We start from the raw sequence: 16,233 nt of genomic DNA, 5'->3' as shown, positions 1-16,233 counted from the left end.
CGGCTTCCCTGCCTCCTGCCTTATGTGATACTACACGTCCTGCGGACCTGAGAAGAAACAGGCGAAACGGCACCAAACGCGCTGGCAGCGGGGATGAGGACAGGCCTGCACTGCAAAGCCTCCTGTGCTCTTTTCCCACCTCCCGTTTGCATGAGTGATTTAACCCGGGCTGGCAGACCTGCTTCCCTCCCCACACCGGAGCTGCACAGCCGCCCCGCCTCGTTCCGGCGGCACGGCGAGCTAACGAGTGAAGTTACGGCTCCACTAACGAGGAGTAACACAGAGCTCAGGCACAGCAAACAGTGTCCCAAGAAATGCCCCAGGGAGCAAAGCCATTCGGGCACCAGAGGAGGGTTTAGGAGGTGAAAGCAGCCCCCGGGAGCTGTACCTGCAGGGAAAGGGCACCATCTTCCCCGGACTGATGAGCACAGGTTCTCCCTTGAGCTCCGCAGGGTGGCCTGAGGAGATGGAAGGGAAGAGCCCTCCTGCCCGTTCAGTTGGTGATGCTCTCCAGAAGTTGTGCGGGCAGAGCCACCGCCGCTGCGAACACTGCAACGGTCCCACCACAGCTCCGGATTTCCCACAGATGCTGGTTTGGCCCCAGGATGAGCCGCCGTGCCGGCTGCCCCGGGGCTCTGCCAGCCGCTGAGGACACAAACCCATCCGCAAGGTCCACGCTGAGACCTGCGCGTCCCCAAAGCGCCAAAGGGTCTGTCCCACCCCGAGCCTTGCACCACCCTCAGCGGCGGGAGAGCCGCCTCCTTCGCCACCCATCCCAGCCACCGTTGGCTTCGAGGTGCAAATTCTTGGAAAACCATGCTACGAGGCAATGCTAATTTCTCCAGAGGTTTATCCTGTTGTCACCCCCCCGTGTGGCTCTGTCTGGCCCCGGCACAGCCGGGGAGCGCCAGCTCGGCCGTGGGACATCAGCCGTCCCGGGCAGCCCCAGGCAGGCTCAGCCCTCTGCTCCCAAAGCGTCCTCTGAGCTCGGCGGAAAACCGAAGCCTCGGTCGCTTGCAGCATGTCTCCCCGCTGCACAAAGCGACCGGCAAAAGCCCTTTTAGCCATAAATATAAATGAGGGGCACCGCAAGGATTGCGGCTCTTACATCTGACTTTATATTTTCTGCTGCCAGCCTCTTCCAAGGAGCCGGCGATGAACTGCCGATCTCTCCTTTCCCGACAGGCAGGAGGCAGCTGGCAGAGGAAGTTTGCTTCAGATCGTTTTTCTTCTTCTTCTTTTTTTTTTTTCTTCTTTTTTTTTAAACACCATTTTCAGTGAGAGGGGTTTTCCACCATTCAAATTCATCTTCCACTTCCTAGTTACAGCCCTCAAAACCTACATGGAAAGCAAAAACCAAAAAGCGACTTCTGTGCCTGATCCCAATACTAAAGTAAACCTTCTTCCGACTTCCATGAAAAGGTAAATCCCGGGCGAATTGCCTAAGAAGCACAAGCGAGACCAACGCTGAGCAGAAGCGGAGCGGACACGCCAGCTCCCGCGGAGGGAAGCAGGTCGTACCCCTGGGAGCAATGAGATTTCGGCAATAGCTTTTCAATTGCTGAACTCTACTGCTTTCGTAACTCAACTTCATGGTTTTTGTTGCGTCTCTGTAATTAAGATACCTCACAAGGGACACAGCCAGGCTGCATCACCTGCTCTCTCTGGTAAAAAACAAAAAACAAAAAAAAAACAAAACAAAAAAAAACCAAACAGAAAAATAAAAGAGAGAAAACAGAAGGGGATCTGAACACGTGGAGGTAGAACACATTTAAAACCCACTGAAACCTCTGAAAAGCACATCTGATGGATCATTATTTAATTAAAAAATCTCTGCTTATGTAGGTGAGGTCAAGCTAAGATAATTTTTCCTCCCCCTCGCTGTGGCACAGCCGGACGCACACCCTGCGCTGAGGCTGTTAATTAGAAATTCCTCAACTTAAAAAAAACAAATTCAATAGAAAAAACAAACAAACGAACAAACAAAAAAAAAAACAACCAAAACTTCTACCAATTCTATTTTATTGCATTTTTCTCTGAAAGGGCAGCGGTGTCCGCGGGAGCCACCGGGTTGATTATTCTGGGAATCCGCATGATGAAACTTGCTGCCTTTGCCCTGGCTTCTCAGAGGGGCCTCCGAGATGGCAGATTTGAGCACAGCCTCGCACGGCCACCACATCACTGTTTCTTCTCTGGTTGAGTCGCGCTCCGGCTCGGAGCCGGGGCTCCAGCCCGCGCAGAAGGGCTGCAGGGCAGTCCCGGGGGCCCGGCCTTAGCGCACTAATGATTTCACAGCACAAAGCCGCGGTGGGGGCACACGGGAAATCCCCCGGCAGCACCGGGGATGCTGCAGCATCCCTGGCGGCAGCGGGGACGACCCGCCGTCACCTGCGGCATCGCGGGCCGCGGCACGTGTTTATCTGCGTCTCGGGGAGATGGAAAAGAAAACCCGGGATTCCTCGACCCGCAGCGGGAGCTGCTCTGCACCGTGAAGAAAAAACACCCCCAAACCCCACGGCGTGAAGGACCCAGCCTGATGTTTGGCGTCAGGCTGAGGGTCTGATGCTGCAGTGGAAAGTGAGTGAGGTTGCTGCCGTAATTCACCCCGCCGGTCACGTTACGCTTCCGAGCAGCTGGTTTGCATTATCTGATCTCTCAAACCGTGATAACTGGTTTCTGTCTTATGACCATTCACAACTATAAATAGTTTGTATTTGTATTATTGGTCAGAGTGTTGATGCTAAATCATGACACAGACCACATTCTCCAGAAGATCCACACACCTCAGTAATACCAAAACTAGAAAAAAGAAACTCATCAAAACAGCACTTGTGAAATGATCTGTTCAAGACAGGAGTTGCTCAAAGTTGCCTCTGCAGGATGCGCAAAAAAAAAAAAAAAAAAAAAAAAAAAAATGGCAGTGCAAGAGATATTTGGGTAAGCCGAAACGGACCATATATTCAGGGGGTTTTGCATACTTTTACCTCCTTAACTTACCTGCAAATGAACTCATCTGAGAACGCCTCGTTCATCCTCCCTGCTCGCTCGGAGCACACGCTCCCCGCTCCCCAAAACGCCCGTGCCGAGACCTCACTGGTTTCTACAGGGAGAGAAGGAGGACACTGCTGTGAGCGTCGGAAAATCCCTGCCAGCGACTTCTTTCAGAAGAAAAGAAAAGAGAAGAAAGGTAATAACACCTCCGCTTGTAACTGCTGCCCTGCAGAGCGGGAAATATCCTCACCTGGAGGAGGGCAGCATCCTCCGCCCGGCAGAGGGCCTGACGCTGCGCCAATGGGCTCGTTAGAAGACCCAGCGACAAGAGGGCATTGCCGCAGCACCGACCTCACCCACGGCCCTGCGCGCCCCTCGCAGCGTGGCTTAAAATGGCAAAGTACAAGCAATTTGGGGGAAAAAAGCACAGCTCTCTCTTCTAGGTTGGCAGAGGGCACCCTGCAACCTCAAGGCAGGGTATTAAATAGGGATGTTATTCTCTATCTGCCTTATAGGCTACAGCGGATTTCCAAATATTGGGAGTTTTACGTTCGCAATTTAAAAAGTGCAAATATTTCTCTGCTAAGTTAATCCCCAAAACACTGAATCTACAGATGGGAGGAAGTCTCCATTACTCGATGCTTTTAGGGGATGATGCCAGCTTGATTTAGATCAAATGGAAATTCTGGACCTGCTAAGACCTTCTTATGTGAGGCGCTCTCTACGTCATATTAGAAGTCACATTAGAGGTCACAATAACGTCGTCTATCCATGATTAGTAACCTATTACTGGACACTTAGAGGTTACAAGACAAAACAATGACATTGGTTAAGTTTCCAAAGAGTCATTTGGGATTCACCTGTTGAGGTCGATATGAGTCAGATTGCAAAGCCCGACCAGGGTGCTAGAGAGCAGGTTTCCAGAAGTGCAAAATCCGACATCATGCCTTGCCAGCAAAAAAAAAAAAAAATTCTTGAAGAAAAAAAAGAAAAAAAAAAACAACCAAACCAAAAAAGCGCAGTCCACTTTGTGCTTCACCCGTCAGGAACTGTTAGTCATCAGCGACGGGGCTGCTGAGAGCGCAAATGCCATTGCTTCAAAACTGCTCTTCACACAATGCGAATGAAAGGCCACCAAGTCTCTGCTTCCCCCAGAGCGTCACTGACAGCAGATCTCCCGAATCTGAAGGGGTGCGAAATAGGGAATTTTTGAAAAGGAAAGAAAGAAACACACCATTATGATAGCCTGGAAATCCAGGGGATCCTCCGAGCTGTATCTAGAGTAGATAGTGCATGAAATACACAATGTTCCTTTGTCCGAAAGCAGTGACAGAGACCAAGAAGGCAAAACAAATGTAAAAACTTGCCCACGTAAAAGCTTGCCAACATAAGAAAAGCTACGCCCAGAGGCAGCCCCTTCGGTAAGAAGCGGGAGACGCCCCCCTGCTCCAGAGGACGGGACCTCTGGAGACCCCCGAGGCCAAGCCCTGCCTCGGCAGGCTCAGGACCCGCCGGGCGCCCAGGGCCACCTCCAGGCCAAACCTTCCTGCTGTGGGGCAAAAGCGTTTGCCTAAATGCCTCTGTTTTACTGCAGAAACGCAATTCTGCTGTCCTGCTGAGTGCTTCTCGTGAAGCTCTCCGAAGCTTGTGGGAGGTGGGGTAAAAGTGTTCGAATGGCTTTTGAGTAACACACTTCCCTTCCTGAAACGACCGTCTTGGCAAAGACGAAAGCTGTTTCCTAAAGGTTTAGAAATACACCCACATCCCCCGGACACTCTTTAGGAAAAGGTGCTTTATTCATTCATGCAACCGCTTCGTAGTACTGCAGAGTCAATGCATTTCCACGGCAGTAAGCAGGAGTGAGTCAGAGCGAAACTGCACCGTCAAGATCTCTGACACGGCAAAGGAAACACAGGTAAACACTGCGGAGTACCGTCCGTGCGCAGGCCACAGTTTCCTTTGTGGAATGGACACATCTGGCTTACGCTCGTACCAAATAAAAATACAAACCGGGTTCCAAAACAGGGAGGAGGGAATTGCACAAGACTCAGAACCCCTCCGCAGGCTCTGGGTGTCAAACTGCAATGACTTCATGGAGACCCACAGATTGCTCAAAATAAGAGAAGTTTGGAAACGGGCGCTCGGCCCCTGGGCAGGAAGGAAGGAGGGCTCCCGGCACCCTGCCACTGCTGTGCCGGCTCCTGCTGACGGCAGAGGAGATTCCCGTTGCCCAGAGACCCTTTGCTTGCATCCCACAAAAGTACCAGCTGGGGCTGAGAGTGACCCCGCCGCTGCAGGGCACGCGATGTGCAGAGACGCGCCTGGGGCTGCATCCTTCACCGAAGGGAGCGGGTTGAGCTGCGGGCTTTGCTCCGGGGCCATGACGGCATGGCACCCGCTGGCCTTACCACTTCGCTCTCCGGGCTCTCACGGAACTTCAGCAGCCGTCCAGGTCTTGGCAGCAAAGCTTTATCGACCCGTGGCAGATCCCAGTTAATCCAAAACAAGCAAAAAATCTCCAAGGGCGGGAGCCACGGGGGAAAGCAGAGAAAGCCGGAAACGGGCTGAGTTTAAAACTACTTAATTTTGGCGGAGCCATCTGCTGCTGCTCGCTCTTCTCTTTTCGCATCGCTTCTGCTGGCGGTCAAGGGGAGAAACCGCACGGCTGCGTTAGAGCGGGGGAAGAAAAACGGGTCAAGAAATACATGACACACGCTGTGATTCAGACAAAGTAGCGTGCCTGCAGTGATTCAGCGGGAGCAGCTCCGTTGGAAGGGGCAACATCAACACCAGCAGGGAAAACAAATCAGAACACAAAATCCCACATAGTCTCTCCCTCAACCCCTTCAATTACTGATGTTTCATCCCCTTTACTCTTACTCATACAAACGTACACCAAACATTCCGCTCTTTTGCTCCTAAAAATAAAATTTAAAAAAATCTCAATATATGGTAACAAAGAATACTTTGCATTTTTCCAGCATTTTTTTTGCAACAAGTTCCTTCTCAGATGTTTGCAAATTCAAGTTAAAAGACAATCACTGCAGTGAAGGAAATGAGAGTTGAAGTGATTTGTCCAAAGCAATGCGTTGGAGGCCGGCTGGGAAGAGCGAACTACTTCAGAATAACACGGGAGCTTTCAGAGAAAACCCTCTGAAAGGCCAAGTTCATCTCCACTTTCTCTTTCTTTCATAACAGATTCCCAAATTTGTCTGTGAAATCTTTATCACAAGGAAGCAGGGGTGTGCGTACTAATATATATAGAAAGAGAGCGTGAAAGAGAGGAAAGCGGAAAACAAGAGAGACGTCAGAGGATTTATGTTCAGCTCTGGAATGGTAATTTTATCAGAGCTGGGACAATAAGTGTCAGTTCAGACGGTACACCCAGTTCGCAGAGCCACCGCCGGGTTGCTTGGATGGGGCTCACGTTCACTTCTAGGAAACGAAACACGATCAAAGAGCCAGAAATACAGATATTCGTGACCTGCTTATACAATTTACCACCACACCCCAAGGTTAGACCAGTGGCTCCCGTGGTCCCGCAGGGACTGGAGCAGCGGCGCATCCCAGCGGGGCCGGGCTCCTCCGCCGCATCCCGGCACAGCCCGTTGGCACTCGGGCACTCCACCAGCTGAGGGTCGGGAGCAGAGCCTTTGAGCTCGCTCAAGGCAGGGAAAACGGACATCCACTTCGGGAGAAGTATGCGTTACTTTAAAAAAAAATAATAGAATTAAAGATTAAGATTTAAGATGACGATGCGTATTTGCAGGTTAGCATTAGAATGCCAAAGGAGGTGACAGTGTATTTGTGCAGGTTCATCAAAAGCAACGCTGCCGAATTATGCATGGTGCTGGGGATGCTAAGTGCAGGTTTGATACGGAGGCTTAAAAATAGAAACACTTTTTTTCCCCTAACAATAGGGCATTCATCTAAAAATAAAAAGTAACTGTGAGAATGCAGAAGTAACCTAACACAGCACCTTTTCTTCTCTGCATTATATCTGAAGCTTTCCTCCTTAGCCACATTTAAATTTACAAGAAGCAAGCAATGAAAAAAAAAATGCAGAGTCTAAGCACAAAAGATTTGATGGGCTGTGAGGAGAGGAGGGGGGTCAAGAGAACAGGAAACCCAAGTTGACGGGAAACCCAAGTGACATTTGGTTTTAATGAATGACTTAAAACCCCAATATTGCTCGCCAGGAAATGGGGAGAGGAAATTGAGCGATGTTTTGAGAGTATAAATTAGGGGCTCCATCAAGGTGAAGGCTGCAGATTGAGCTCTTTTTCCCTCCTGTAATATTCAGCCGAGAGGTGGACCAAGCGGCCAGCAGCTCGCGGTCACAGCATGCAAACCTGCCCAGCCCTGCTCCTGCTGCTGCTGGCTGCCAGCGCCCTGCCTGCCTCCTGTTCGCCCCCCCAGCCCGGCTGCCTCCACTTCTCCCAGCTCCTGCCTGCAAAGCTCAAAGAGCTGAGGATCAAGTTTGCGGAAATTAAGGATTATTTCGTAAGTATAACCCTGCTAGTCTCTCCTCCTTCTCGTTTTGCCTCTTCTTTTTTTTTTTTCTTTTTTTGATGCAAAGTTCAGTGATTTGGGTGAGGGAGAAGAGGCAGCTCCCTCCCGGCAGAAATGATTTGGTCGCGGGCTGGCGGGGGCGAGCAAGAGAAGTTCAGTTTCGTTGCTCGCTGAGAGCCAACACACAAAGGTTTTCTTCCTAGTTTTAGTTATAATGAAGTCAAGGGATTTCGTAACGAGTCTTTGTGAACCTTGCTAGCCAGACCTCCCCCTAAGCGTTGCAGACCAAATTATTCACTGAATTAATAGGAAGGAAATCGTCCCTTCTTCGGGGCACTGAGGTCCAGCCTCGCTGAAGTCAACGTGGGATGAAAAGGGAAATCTTTTGCTACAGACTTTTTCTTTGAAAGAACCACAAAAGGCTGAACACGGTGGTTTATGACTGGAGAAACAGCACAGCAACTAGCACTCGCTGTGGCGCCTGTAAACGGCCACCGCTTTGCCTCGCAGCTACCGGGAGCACCGGGGCCGCCGAGGAAGCAGCACAAGATACGCTCAGAGCACTTGTCATTGCATCAGTACTGATAGAGACGGTTGCTCACATCTGTGTTACTACTTTAACTAACGTCAGTGTGTTTTAGCAATAAAACAAGATAGCTCCCCAGATAAAATCTCAAGCTAATGTCATGGCTTGTATTTATTACCAAATGAACACAGTCAAGACTTTAGATTTAAAGCTTGCTGTGAGCCTCCCAGCTAATGTTGGGAAGGAATGTTTTACACCTCTCGGGAAAGCACCTCGGTACCACGGGGTGATGCTTCGGGTGGTGCCAGCCCGCCCCGCTGCAGCTCTCCGGTCTTCCAGAGCTGATGGTGCAGCTGAGGCACCGCAAGAACAAACACGCACTGCAGATCCCTTTTCCCCCGGCGACCGGAGACTTACAGAGATAACCAAACCAGGGGGGGTCAGAGCCTCCCGCCCTGGCGAGCCGGCGGGCGGCCAGGCTGGGGGCGCCCCTCGCTCCCGGGGGCGGCCGTAACTTTGGCAGCGCGGTGCAGTTTGCAGCAGCTCTCTGGCACCAACACCCTCCGCAGCCGAAGCGAGCGTGCCGCGCTGGCGGCGGCGGGAGGAGGTTCACGTGAAGGAAACCGATGGTACCGAAGTTTGTGATTTCGTTGTCTCGCTGTCTCGACCTGGCAGCAGTTGCACTGCCGGATTACGGACCAAAGGACGGGCGACTCCTGTCTCTGGCGTTACTGTGCGGCGCACGCAGGTGTGCTGGGGGCTCTTTGCCTCCGCTTCGCTGACACCACAAATGCAAACAAAGAAAATGATCCTTTGGTAGGGCAAAGGGGGGAAAAAAAAAAGTGCTGCCTGCCTGCCTGCCTAAGTAAAGCTCACGTTTCCATTGTATCCTTCTGCAGCAATCAAAAGATGACGAACTCAGCATCCAACTGCTCAGCTCCGACCTGCTGGAGGAATTTAAGGTAAGAATTATAACTCTCATCTAAAAGTCCCTTGTCCCTCTTCATCCTTTGGTCAACGTTTTGTAAGAAAGGAAGCAGATTATAAATCGGGGCATTTCCTAATGTCACACACGGACAGTTCTCCAGCCAAGCAGCGACACGTGTGTCTGCGGCAGGGCTGACACGCGGTTCCCCCTCAGCGCAGCCGCAGCGAGCGGTGCAAACGTGCAGTGAGCGCTCTGACCACCACTGCGATTTTGATTTTTAAAAACACCCACTCGCGCCGGTGCTGGTGGCCGGCCCCAACGCGGTTACCTCCTCTCGCCCCAGGGGAGCTTCGGCTGCCAGTCGGTGTCGGAGATGATGCAGTTCTACACGGAGGAGGTCCTGCCCAGCGCCATGAAGACCAGCACGCACCACCAGCAGAGTATGGGCGACCTGGGCAACCTGCTGCTGAGCCTGAAGGCAACGATGAAGCGCTGTGTGAGTGGGGCTCAGCATCACGGGGTGGGAGGGGATGAAATCGGTGGTCCGGCGAGGCAGGGCCAGTCCCAGACCAGCAGCAGGACGGGGAGCGGGCGCTAGGTCTCCCCAGGAGCAGCAGCACGGGTGTCGGGGTGGCGCGGAGGAGCAGGGCTCCAGGAAGGCAGACCCCGCAGAGGACGGGGTTTCTCCCAGCCCCTGCTCCCCGGGCTTTCATCGGTTAAATAATGAAGGTTCAGAGGCTCTGTTCCACTTACTCGCAGCCAGCGCCTCCCAACAGGGTCTGGCTGAAGAGATAAGGGGAGGGAGGGCGGAGGGTCCGTCCCTTACCTGGGTGCCGCAGCAGCGTGGCTCTGCGCCGACGATGCCTCCCAAAACGGCGCCCGGAGCGGCCGTGAGCCCATCGCCTGCCGCAGGCTGAGTCAGGCGGGACGAGCCCTGCCCCGGGCAGAGAGTGCGCGGCGCTGGGAAAGGGCTCGGGGTCCGTGCTCGGGTCGTGCCGTGCTCCTTCCATCGGCGTAGGGTGCAAAGCAGCCACAGACGCTGCCCCGGAGAGCCCCCCGGGCACGGCGGGGAAGAGGAAGGTGGAGACCGGCAAGGCGGCAGTGACGAGGGGAGAGCCGCTGCCGGGCGCCCCGGGAAGGAAACCCGTGTGGTTGAAGCTGTTGCTTTTGTCCCTTTGCAGCACAGATTCTTCACGTGCGAGAAGAGGAGCAAAACCATCAAGAACATTAAGGAGACATTCGATAAGGTAAGGTCCCCGCTCGCGTGGCTGAGCTGAGGTTGGGAGGAACCCATCGTCCCAGGCAGGGGATTTTACTGCCGCCTTCGCCTTGGGACAGAGAACAGAATCCAAAAAAGACTTTAATTATATAAATACCTAAGGCTGAGAAATGCAGAGAGCGATGCTCAAAGGAGCAGCCGGCAGGTTCCCCTGCGGGGTTGGGCAGAAAAGCTGGAGCTGTCAGTGGAAGGAGAACACATCTAGCGATTGTATGTCACCTATAATCGCCATGTTCAGGCTTAAACGGAGTTGGCTTTCACCTGCAGATGAATGAGAACGGAATCTACAAGGCCATGGGAGAGTTTGACATTTTCATCAACTACATTGAAGAGTACTTGCTGATGAAGAGAAAGAAGTGAAAACACCCACGGGTCTGCACCGTTCACACAAAATCCTGCTATTTTTTTCAGAAATCACTTTAGCCTGCAAGGGCACACAAGAGATTAAGTTATCTTAGGGTTCAAGTCAAGAATTACGGGTCAATAACTTCAAGTTTAGTATTTATTACTTCTCATACCTCAGTGGTTATGTTTACAATGTGTTTTCTACGAAAGTGCGATGAGCTTGTAAAATACTATTTATTGTTGAAGATTTTAATACTGTTTATGATAGTGTTATTTTATACATAGCCTCAAAGCACTCAGAGCAGCGTTCTGGGCAGCAGACAACGAGCAGAGCTTCTCCTGAGTGCAGCTTCAGCGAGCACGGTCGCCTGATCGGGCGCAATTCCAACTCTGAGTTCAGCAAAGTTTAATTTTAAGCAAATGAGCACTCTCCTCCTGTTCTATCCCTCTATTTATTTATGCAATCAAATGTTTTTGTGCATAACCATGTCACTGTCTCTGGTTCCGCAGTTGGAATTAGGCACCGAAATATTCAAAATTATTCCATGGCTTTGCACTGAGCAAAATAACCATAAATGGAACCCAGGGCATTTTTTTCTCCTGTGCGTGGAAAGCAATGTGGAGGAGGAGGAGGACCTGCACTCCCATGAACATCATGGGGCCACATCACAGCAGTAGATCAGTTAACCCCCACCTCCAGACTTCAGCCTATATATTAGTCCAGATGAAAGAAAAAAATAGTAGTAGGAATGAAATGTTTGGTTCTAATAGAACTTGGCTTACACGTTTCTAACGGCTGACTTCCAGAGCTGCTGGGTCTGCCACTCTGCACTTTCGAAAGTTAATCTTACTATTTTCCAGTCTTTGATTGGGTTTTAATTGCTGTTTTGTTGTGGTGTGTTTTTTTTTTTTCTTTTAGAAGTTATAGGATATTTAATTAACCACCATTTTAAGGTGGCTCAGGTAATTTGCATTCAAATTCATAAAGCTGCACGCAGCACTGACAATATTCGGGTTTATGTTATTTCTAATCCTGCGCATGGGGGGGGGGCTGCTTCGGTGAGAGCAGCTTCGGTGCCCCCGGGAGCGGCTGGTTTGTTTTGGGGCTCCCTTTCTCCTTGCCCAGTCTCCCGCGTGCCCCCGCGAGCGCCACGGGACGCCGAGCCAGAGGACAACGCCATAACCCAGAAGCATTTGCTTCTAATATTTAGAAGTATTAGGGCACCAATACAGTGAAACACTGTCAGTTTGTTGTTTGCTTTGTAAGTTGCCGCTGAAGAGAGGCTATTTATACTTGATTTATTCTCTTTGTACATTTATGGTGACGGAAGGGCATTCCTGCTGGCAGCCTGCCCGTGCGGGAATGGGTTATCCCGGAGCAAGGGCAGCCCCGAGCAGGAATGCCGCTCCGCGGGTCGCTCCTTGGGCTGAAAGCCGTCGGGTGGCATCGGCTCAAGGGCCGCGTGGGAGCCAAACGCCGTAAAACTTAATTTAAGCTTCTTACCAAGACACATTAAGCTCCTGTTGAGCCAACTCTGCGCTTGTTTTTTCCACCAAACGCCTTAACTTCAGCGCTGTAGGAGAAGCGAGGACGGCCCCAGAGCCTCGGCGAGAGCCAAGAGCATCAGCGGCTCCGTTCTGGGGGGGGGGGCGTGCTGGTGGGGACACTGTGCCTTGGCACTGTCTGAAATTTTGCATGTTTATCTGTATGAAAAGAAATCTTTTATGTTTGCTAATAAAGGCCTCTTAATGAATAAAGCCTCTGTTCCATTCTTGCAAGTTTGTTACCGGGGCTGTACATCATCACCAGCGCACAGATGCTGTGCTGAGTGTCACCGTGCCGGGGAAGAGCCCGGCGGGCGCGGATGCAGGCGAGGAGGAGGGCTGAGGATGCCTTGCATGCGTTAGCGACCGGGGCGGAGAGAAGTCCTGAAGTCCTCACACTTAAATGCAAATCTGGGACCTGGGGCCAAATTGGCTGGAACAAAATACCGGCCGGTGATTGCTTGCAGAGGAGAAACACTGGCCCCACGGTACCCCGTGGGTCACTCCAGCCTCTAACTCTAGCAAGTGTTTCAGCCATCGCCCTTTTCAGAGCAGCATTTACAGTTAAATAACTGGTTATATGCCCAAATCGCCCAAGAATCAGCCGGGCTCTAAAATCCCTGCGCCTTCCCTTCCCCTCACGTACAGGGGACAGCGCTGCTGCCTCTGTTTAACTACTGAGATGTTTTCAACTTCACATTTGTTCTCAGTCAGGCTGAGGCCTTGATCCTAGATCAGATAGTAGATAGTAGCTAAAAACTAGACTAATATAAATTAACAACAGAACTGCTTGTTTTTTCTCAGGCTGTGGATTTATGTGTCTACGCAGGTGGATCCATACGTACGGCAGCTGGAGCCCAAACGAAACCCCACAGGCAAGGACACGGGAACTCACGGCTCTGTTATTGATGAACCCAGGATTCAACCGGCGTAACCGTTTCCAAACTCCAGCTCCCGCCGCCAGCCCGGGGCGGCCGTGGCAGGTACTCGCCCGGCCACGTTTCTGTTTCGCTTTCGAGCCTCTTTCATTTTCACCGCTCCGAGCCCTCTACTTGCAAGTCCAGCAGACTCCATGTGTTCATCGGCACCCGGGGTTTCTTCCCTCACTACATTAGAAAGAAAAATATTTCCAATTAATACAACAATTTCTAAGTCTGTTTCTGCCCAGGCTTCAGTCTGGGTGTTGGTCGGTGGAATTGATGACTTTGCCTATGACATTATTTGTGTTCGCAGTAAAACCTGCACTAAGCACTGCTCAAAGCTTCGCCCCAGGCAGACCCGGTCCCGCGTGCTCCCCGAACCCCCTGTGTGTATTTTCATCCCTTTTATATAACTTTTCTTCCACGGGGAGGCAGGACACAGCTCTCAGAGCCCACACTCACCAGCTCGAGCCAGGAGCCCCAGGACCCTCGTGAGCGAAACCGGTGCCTGAGCTCTGCCCTGCGCGGAGAAAAGGGCAGCGTCAGCTCAGCTGTGGTGAGTTTTTCAGTAAAGCTCAGTCACTCTGGTTAAAGTAACCACAGGAAGGAAGCAGATGGGATGCCTCTTGCTGTACGGAGAATGAAGGTTTCCAGTTACCTGATGCTACAGGAGTTGCTTGATTCCGAAGAAAATGGAGGCAGAGCAAGTCAGCAGCCTGGATGGGGCGGCTGCCGGCTCGCGGGGGCGTCAGCGCGGGAGAGGAGCTGGCACAGGGGGGAGATGCCGCTCCGCTCCGCTCCTCCAAGACTGGGTTGGGAAGCTGGAGGGACTGGGGAAGGGTGCTGCGGGGCTCCCAGCCAGGGGCACGGGTTGGCTCAAGGGAGAGAGAAACCAGAGCCAGGGGACATTCAGAGCTAGACCACCATGCAAGCCACGCGCAACGAAGTCTGTGCCATTTGTCACCAAAACATGGGGATGTTTACATCATGACGCAGATCTGGTGGGCAAAAGCACGCAAACGTACCTCTGACTAAACACATGTATCATCTCCAAGAAGTTTTAGGAAGGGAAACCCCATCAGAAGCCATCTGGGCAACCAAAGGCAGCATCTACCATGGAGAAATGACATTTCCAGTGGAGGAACAATCACCGTGATTCATTTCTGGCCATGTCCTCAAGCTGCCTTTTCCCACTGCCAGGTCAGCCCTGTCCACGACAGTCCCTCCCAGCCAGGACACACTGCTTAAAAAAAGGAAAAAAAAAAAAAAAAAAAACCCTAAAAGGCAGCCTACGGAGCTGAGAGACCCAAGGCACCGTTACAAGTAATCCATGTGAATCATGACACCTACCTCAAACCAGTCACAGCCCCGGCATCACCCAGCTCACTGCTCGTGGCATCTCGCCAGGCTGCGCCCTGACCTGACGCCCATGGCACGTGTCAGCACCAGTGCTTGGGGGAAAAAACCAACACCAAACCACCAGGACAACAACAGGACACAGAGCTGTTGGAGCGGGGCCAGAGGAGGCCCCGGAGATGCTGGGAGGGCTGGAGCCCCTCTGCTGGGAGGACAGGCTGGGAGAGGTGGGGGGGGTCAGCCTGGAGAAGAGAAGGCTCCGGGGAGACCTCAGAGCCCCTTCCAGTGCCTAAAGGGGCTCCAGGAGAGCTGGGGAGGGACTCTGGGTCAGGGAGGGGAGCCGTGGGATGAGGGGGAATGGCTTCAGACTGGAAGAGGGGAGATTTAGATCAGAGATTAGGAAGAAATTTTTCACTTTGAGGGTAGTAAGTCACTGGCGCAGGGTGCCCCGAGAAGCTGTGGCTGCCCCATCCCTGGGGGTGCTCAAGGCCGGGTTGGACGGGGCTGGGAGCAACCTGGGCTGGGGGGAGGTGGCCCTGCCCGGGGCAGGGGGTGGCACTGGATGGTCTTCCAAACCATTCCATGATTCTATGGTTCTATCTTTCACTACAGCAGCGTGATGCCGTCGCAGCGTGACCTCCATGCACGCCGTCAAAGCCGACTAAAGCAGCGGTGGGTGAGATGAGCCGAGCCGAGAGCCGGAGCACCGGGCTGGGGCTCAGCCCTGCCTCTGCTCTGCTGGATGCTGCCGGGGCCGGGCAAGCTGCAGGATGAGACCCCCGGCACAGCATCCCCTCTGCAAAAGGAAACAGGACAGTGCTCCCCTGCACACCTCTTCTGTGTGCAGCCTTCTGCTTCTCCTGCAGCCCCGAAAGCTGCTGCAACGGGAGGCTGCGAGCCCCGCCGCGGTGCGTTATCCCCCATCGCTTAGTGCTGATGTAGTTCCTGCCAATCTCAGTGTCAGTCCGGGGTTTACAGTAACAGCACACGACTGTCACATAGATCAGAGATGGTGGTTTTCTTTTTTTTTTTTTTAATCCCACAGAAGCAAATGGCTTCCTTGCTGGGTATCTTCTTCCTGAGAGCTCAGCCCACTGCCTGATCAGCAGCCCCGGTACCGGGAGCCCGAGTCACTCACCGGGCTCCAGGCGCTCCTGCCTGACCGAGGCTGCGCTCCTCCCTGGGCCAAACGCCGCCTCTCCACCGGGCGCTGATAATGCCGCAAAGGTTTCCTTCTGGTGCGGGCTGCATATGGTTAAAACACTTTTTGGGTTTAAAAAAAAAAAAAAAAGTTTAAGTATTAAACCCTAGAGGAAAAGAATGGGAGATTTGGCCTAAATACAAAGGAGGAGGATTATGAGACCGTCAGTTCCCCAGGGGCGGCTGCACTGCTCTTGAAGAGCAGAGCATCACCGTCAGGCCAGAAACAAACCTGCCAGGAACAGCGTGGCCAGTCCAGCCCATTGTAAGGCAGCCAACCCTACATAAAAATCCCATTTCTGCCTCCCGGGATGCCCCGTCGGTCAGTGCCACTGGTGCTGCTGCTGTCAGACAGCAACGCCAAGAACCACCGCTTGATTTTCATTTTCCTCTGTAGAAAGTACAATCGGCGCTCGCTCCGCAGAAGCCACACGTTTCCGACAGCCCGGTGCGGGGCAGCGAGCCCCGGGTGGGCTCTGTGGCACAGGACCGGTGGATGGGGACAAACCACTGTGGCCAGCGACGTCCGGGCTTGCCTAACCACACCGCCACGCAGGCAGGGGTTTTCATGGTGAAACTGGCTGAGCCGCTGCGGATGAATCACTGTCAGCGAGTGCTGGAGCAGGCACGT

General features: G+C 52.7%; 1 protein-coding gene across 1 annotated transcript; it reads left to right on the top strand.

The window, feature by feature from the left end:
- Positions 1 to 7,335: 7,335 nt before the first annotated feature.
- Positions 7,336 to 10,596, top strand: IL10 (interleukin 10; the record flags this gene model as incomplete). The annotated part of the gene is made up of 5 exons (XM_082494642.1): positions 7,336 to 7,494; positions 8,929 to 8,991; positions 9,301 to 9,453; positions 10,139 to 10,204; positions 10,504 to 10,596. The coding sequence occupies 5 exons, from the start codon at positions 7,336 to 7,338 to the stop codon at positions 10,594 to 10,596; spliced, it is 534 nt and encodes a 177-aa protein (XP_082350768.1).
- Positions 10,597 to 16,233: the final 5,637 nt, after the last annotated feature.

The sequence above is a fragment of the Vanellus vanellus genome, assembly GCF_965231255.1.
Source record: "Vanellus vanellus genome assembly, chromosome: 23".
Lineage (NCBI taxonomy): Eukaryota > Metazoa > Chordata > Aves > Charadriiformes > Charadriidae > Vanellus > Vanellus vanellus.
Note: the sequence above shows the minus strand (reverse complement) of the source record. Positions and strands in the feature narration are given on the sequence as shown.